Source organism: Cibotium barometz, chromosome 38 (assembly GCF_041138505.1).
Source record: "Cibotium barometz isolate CiBa-2024 chromosome 38, ASM4113850v1, whole genome shotgun sequence".
Lineage (NCBI taxonomy): Eukaryota > Viridiplantae > Streptophyta > Polypodiopsida > Cyatheales > Cibotiaceae > Cibotium > Cibotium barometz.
This window is the reverse complement of record NC_141083.1, coordinates 32,281,482-32,287,555: the sequence shown is the minus strand read 5'-3', so window position 1 is coordinate 32,287,555 and position 6,074 is coordinate 32,281,482. Positions and strand designations below refer to the sequence as shown.

The 6,074-nt window shown below is 45.3% G+C and overlaps 1 protein-coding gene across 1 annotated transcript; it reads right to left on the bottom strand.

Moving 5' to 3' along the window:
* Window positions 1-311: 311 nt before the first annotated feature.
* Window positions 312-5,016, bottom strand: LOC147616610 (pentatricopeptide repeat-containing protein At2g33680-like). Its single transcript, XM_086777675.1, has 2 exons — window positions 4,877-5,016; window positions 312-4,801 (listed from the first exon to the last, which is right to left on the bottom strand). Exons 1-2 carry the CDS (start codon window positions 4,955-4,957, stop codon window positions 2,243-2,245), a joined length of 2,640 nt encoding a protein of 879 aa, XP_086633801.1. The 5' UTR covers window positions 4,958-5,016; the 3' UTR covers window positions 312-2,242.
* Between the last annotated feature and the right edge of the window lie 1,058 nt (window positions 5,017-6,074).

The window sequence follows — 6,074 nt, the reverse complement described above, 5'->3', positions numbered from 1 at the left end:
TGTGTCCAATGAAATGAGCGATTTGACCAAGACATGACTAGTGTTGCCAATTGCCGTCTTCTTTAGGACTTCTAGGATGAAGTCCCATCTCACCCCTTTCTCCATCTGAATACAGTGGCATGCAAGGAGTGTTGCAAGATAGAGGAAAGACTCTTGATTGAAACAATACAACACAATAAAGAGAGCCAAAAAATAGTTGTTGCACATGTTACATGCGGAAGCTCTAGGAGTCTTCTTTCAACCCCAAACACCTTCTTGGAACACACTGATGCAAAATGCATGCATACAGAAGAGAGAGAAGAGAGAGAGATAGCTAAGTATTGAGTATATTCTATAGTACAAAAAGGTACATACAATCAGAGGCTGCCTTTATGAAAAGGTGTAAAACCTAACCTGGTCCTATATCTATGACTCATCCCAATGCTGGACTGAATGCTTCAAAACAATGAGCTCAATTGCTTTTTATAGGCCTTGGGATTGTTAACACCTTTTATGTGGGCATGATTGCATGTATAGAAATCTTGACATTAGTAATTGAAGTATCTTTTATGTTTGAAGGTGAGGCATCTTTTGAGAGTCCCTACAATTTCCTCCACCAGTCACTCTTTCGCCAACACAGCAACACATGCTCCAAATTCAGGTTCTGATCCAACTCTTTTATCTTGTTGCCCCTTCAGGAATAGCCTTGGGATTAGCCAGTGCATGTCTTGCACAAGACATCCCCCTCTGCCAAACTTGATGACGGGATTCCAATCTGTGTTCTTGGATGACTGTCATCATCCCATTATCTATTCACGGAGTCCCCCTGTCATCGTTCCCTCACTTGCAACCTTTTCCCCGAAAACCGGCCCGGTCTCCAAATCCACTCTTCACTCTGACAAAGATCTGTGCATCTGTTCCATCCAGTCCCCTTTCCATGCATGCCATGTCCCTGAACATTTTCTCTGGTCTTCTATTTTAAGTATTGAGTATGGCCCTCTCACTCCACCCCGTGGAGGATCATCCTCCTTGGAACCGTTGCATGAAAGCCTTTCCTGGTGTGCCCCAAGTGGCACCCAACTCTCATGACTACCATTCCCTTGGGCTGTGGAACACCACCAACCAACCTCCTGGGAATTCTTCCATGTCTTGTGTTCCTTGCCTTGGGCCTCGTACCTATGCACTTTCCTGTACCTTGGACCTACGCACCTACATCTCAGACTGAATCAGTGTTTAGTCTTGCTGAGCCTGATACTCTAATACCAATGTTACATGCGGAAGCTCTGGGAGTCTTCTTTGAGCCCTAACACCTTGGAACATGCTCATGCAAAACGCATGCATACAGAAGAGAGAAGAGATAGAGAGATAGCTGAGTATTCAGTAGATTCTATAGTACAGAAAGGTACATACAATCTTGCAGCCCTTGGCTGCCTTCATGAAAAGGTGTAAAACCTAATCTAGTCCTATATCTATGATTCAGCCCAATGCTGGACTGACTGCTTCAAAATGATGAGCTCAGTTGCTTTTTAGAGGCCTTGGGATTTTCTGATGGACTGGCCAACTGCTGGTCGGCCAGCAGGTCCTGGACAAGTATGCTGCAGCTGACAGGTGTCCTTTCATGAATGCGCTGCCTGACAGTCCCTACAATGTCCTCCACCAGTCACTCCACCAACACAGCAACACATGCTCCAAATTCAGGTTCTGATCTAACTCTTTTATCTTGTTGCCCCTTCAGGAATAGCCTTGGGATTAGCCAGTGCATGTCTTGCACATGACAGCACAACTCACCTCTAGAGTCCTAGAATTGGTATATGTCATCGAATTGCAAAAAGGCTTAAAGAGAACAAATGCGCCACTTCAGCACTCTGAATAGTTCTGTCCTCAGCAATCTATGAACAACATTTGGGAGAGTGAAATAAAGAGAAGTCTAGGCAGTTGCACTACCATCACGAATATTCCTCACAAGTACACTTCCCATCCTCGAAAATGTGAATGCGATTTGCATCTTTGACCTGAATTTTGGCTGCTCCACTTTTGATATAAGCGATGTAGCAAAATGGCAGTCACCACAACCTGCATGTTCTTCGTAACACATATAGGTGTCCCTTCAGGTGTATTGATGTGAGGGCACATGCAACAGCCAACTTCTCAATATGCCTGCATAGCGCATCTTCCTTTGCATCATCTGAAATGTCTTGAGACCCTCAATGCAAAACTGGGGAATACCCTTCCTGCGATATTTTATGACCTATGTCTTTTAGCTTCACATAGATATTTTTGCCTTGGGATGACTGTCATCCCCGACAATAAACGAATGTACATTTCCACTTGCATCAGTCCACCAACAACACTGTGGCATCTTCCATGCTCTATTTTCCATTCTCATAGCTTTGACCTTGTCCCCTTCCTCTTGCATGCCAGCAGCTGCATATATATTACTCATGCAGACATATGCTGCAGCATCCTTTTCATCCAATTGTACTGCATGTTCAAAGGCCAATCTTCCAAGCTTCACATTTTCCCATTTTTGACAAGCACCCAACAGAGCAGACCAAAGCGGAAGACAATCGGAAGGTGGCATCTTCTGAATCACTCCTATTGCCTTGTCGAAGTGCCCTGCTCGGCTGAAAAGATCAACCATGCAAGTGTGGTGCTCTAAAGTTGGGATGACGCTATGGACAGTGCTCATAGTGTCAAAGTACATTTGCCCCTCATCCACTAGACCTGTGTGACTGCATGCAGTAAGCAAAACAACGAACGTGACCAGATCTGGCTCTATACCTTCTTCTATCATTTTGTTGAATGAGTCAAAAACAGTTTCAACCTTTCCAAGCTGGGCATATCCTGCAACTAGCGCATTCCAGGAGACTACATCCCGAACTGGAAGCTTGTCAAATACTTCTTGTGCTTTTGCAAGTGCACCACATTTGGCATACATATCCACCAACGCAGTGCCAAGCACAATATCGTTTTCCAATAAGCCCTGCCTGACAACCTCAGCATGTACCTCTTTGCCCTTCTCAGCTGCTCCTATGCTGCCGCAGGCTTTCAAAATGCAAGTAAAGGTGACTGCATTTGGGGAGAGACCCTCCTCTCGCAACCATCCAAAGCAGTTCAGAGACTCTTCACCATGCCCATATTGGGCATATCCTGCGATTAGTGCATTCCAGGAGAATACATCCCGAACTGGAAGCTCGTCAAACACTTCTTGCGCTTTTGCAAGTGCACCGCATTTGGCATACATCTCCACCAACGCATTGCCAAGCACAATATCTTTTTCCAATAAGCCCTGCCTAACGACCTCAGCATGTATCTCTTCACCCTTCTCAGCTGCTCCTATACTGCCGCAGGCTTTCAAGATGCAAGTAAAGGTGACTGCATTTGGAGAGAGACCCTCCTCTCGCATCCGCCCAAAGCAGTTCAGAGCCTCATAACCATGCCCGTGTTGGGAATATCCTGTGATTAGGGCACTCCAGGAGACCACATCCCGAACTGGAAGCTCGTCAAACACTTCTTGTGCTTTTGCAAGTGCACCACATTTGGCATACATATCCACCAACGCAGTGCCAAGCACGATATCTTTTTCCAATAAACCCTGCCTGACAACCTCAGCATGTACCTGTTTGCCCTTCTCAGCTGCTCCTATGCTGCCGCAGGCTTTCAAGATGCAAATAAAGGTGACTGCATTTGGGGAGAGACCCTCCTCTCGCATCCGTTCAAAGCAGTTCAGAGCCTCTTCACTATGCCCATGTTCGGCATATCCTGCGATTAGGGCACTCCAAGAGACTACACCCCGAACTGGAAGCTCGTCAAACACTTCTTGCGCTTTTGCAAGTGCACCACATTTGGCATACATATCCACCAACGCAGTGCCAAGCACAATATCTGTTTCCAACAAGCCCTGCCTGACAACCTCAGCATGGATCTCTTTCCCCTTTTCAGCTGCTTCTATGCTGCCACAGGCTTTCAACATGCAAGTAAAGGTGACTGCATTTGGGGAGAGACCCTCCTCTCGCATCCGTCCAAAGCAGGTCAGAGCCTCACCACCATGCCTCTGTTGGGCATATCCTGCAATTAGCGCATTCCAAGAGAATACGTCCCGAACTGGAAGCTCGTCAAACACTTCCTGCGCTTTTGCAAGTGCACCACATTTGGCATACATATCCACTAACGCATTGCCAAGCACAATATCTTTTTCCAATAAGCCCTGCCTCACGACCTCAGCATGTATCTCTTCACCCTTCTCAGTTGCTCCTATGCTGCCGCAGGCTTTCAAGATGCAAGTAAAGGTGACTGTGTCTGGGGAGAAGCCCTCCTCTCGCATCCGTCCAAAGCAGTTCAGAGCCTCATGACCATGCCCGTGTTGGGCATATCCTGCAATCAGGGCACTCCAGGAGACTACATCCCAAACTGGAAGCTCGTCAAACACTTCTTGCGCTTTTGCAAGTGCACCACATTTGGCATACATATTGAGTAGGGCAGTGCCTACATAAATGTTCTTTTCAAGCAGCCCCCTTTTGAGTATATCAGCATGTATTATGCTGCCTTTGCACAGGTCCTTTTCCTTGGCACAAGCCTTTAGTAAGGTTACAAGAGCAGTACCCTCTTGAAACTCCTGGTGGTTGCTATTGCTATCTCCTTGTCGTGCTTTGTGGTGTATTTCCTTGGCCTTCGTCATCCGCTTATCCTTCTGCACACAGAACTCTCGTTGCAGTCCTCTTCTTCTGAGCTCCTCTTGGACCCAAGATGGATTGTACCGGCCATCCATCCACAGCGACTTCTTTGTCATTTTATGTTTGAAGTCTGGGGATCTTGGGCTTCTCTGTGATGCAAAACAATACTCAAGAAAGCCAATAGGTTTTCGTGTACTCTCATGTAATTGTAAAACAGTGCTTACCTTGCTGGTTCGATTGTCCCACCATTGGGAGCGATCCCTGAAGTACTCCTTCCATAAGAAATCCATGTCTGTACATGCCATAGGGAGGGACCCAAAACGAAGCCCTTCTTTTCGGTTGTTAAGTGGTGAGCCCTTCTTTTGGTGTGCAGAAGAACGCCAGGGAAACGTATTACCCTTATATGTAATTGTTTATTTCAGCACCGTGATGTTTTGTATCACCCTTATATGTGTAATTGTTTATTTCATTCATTTTAATTAATTTGCACCATGATGTTTGGCTACCCCTATCTGATAAGTGTGGGGACACTTGTACTTAGATCGCTCGTTAAGAGCCGCAAAGAACTCCACACATGAAAAGCACAAGAATCGGTTCAGACTGACCATAACCTATGCTAGGATAAATGCAAGAATATGGATTGTTAACACGTCATGAACTAATCCATGGGCTCTTAGCCAAACCAACTTTGAAACCAAAAAATGCTCGGGGAAACTGATGAAGACCTTGTAGGCAAAGACAATCTATTTGATAGATTGTTTAAGGACCCACAAGAGCTTGTTGACATGAGCAAAGGAAGCCCCCTCTCTTTGCAGGTAAACCTAAAGAGTATGCACCTCAGGATTCTCCAGAATTGGTGTGGAGGCAACCAAGAAACAAAGGTTTGGAAGCCCAATTGGTGTGGAGGCCCAAAGCCAACCAAGAAACAAAGGTGTGGAGACCCAAGGCCAACCAAGAAACAAAGGTGAACATAAAGCCATGCAACCACAATCTCAAATCCTAGAAGACTCTAACAATGAGTCCATTAACACTAAGGATCTATGGCATCAAAAGATTAAAGATCAAGTAAAACCTCCATATAAAAAGAGTGTTGTTATACCCTATAAGATAGTAGGCCCTAGTCCACACCACCTAGCAAGTGTGAATATAAACCTCGAGATATAGCTGTTACACAATTTAAACATCAAAACAATTAGCTTAACTTTGCAACATACCTTTGTCGTGATGGATTTTCAAGGACCTAGAATATTTGATGTAATTCTTGGTTGTCCATTCCAGCATGACACATGTCTGGGACGTCACAAATTAAAAAACAATAAGGACCAGACTATGCAAATCAACCTTAGCACATGGAAGTCTCAACCTATGGGTAGATGGCTTTTCAATGACAAGACCAACATCTCTACCCTAATGAATAAATAT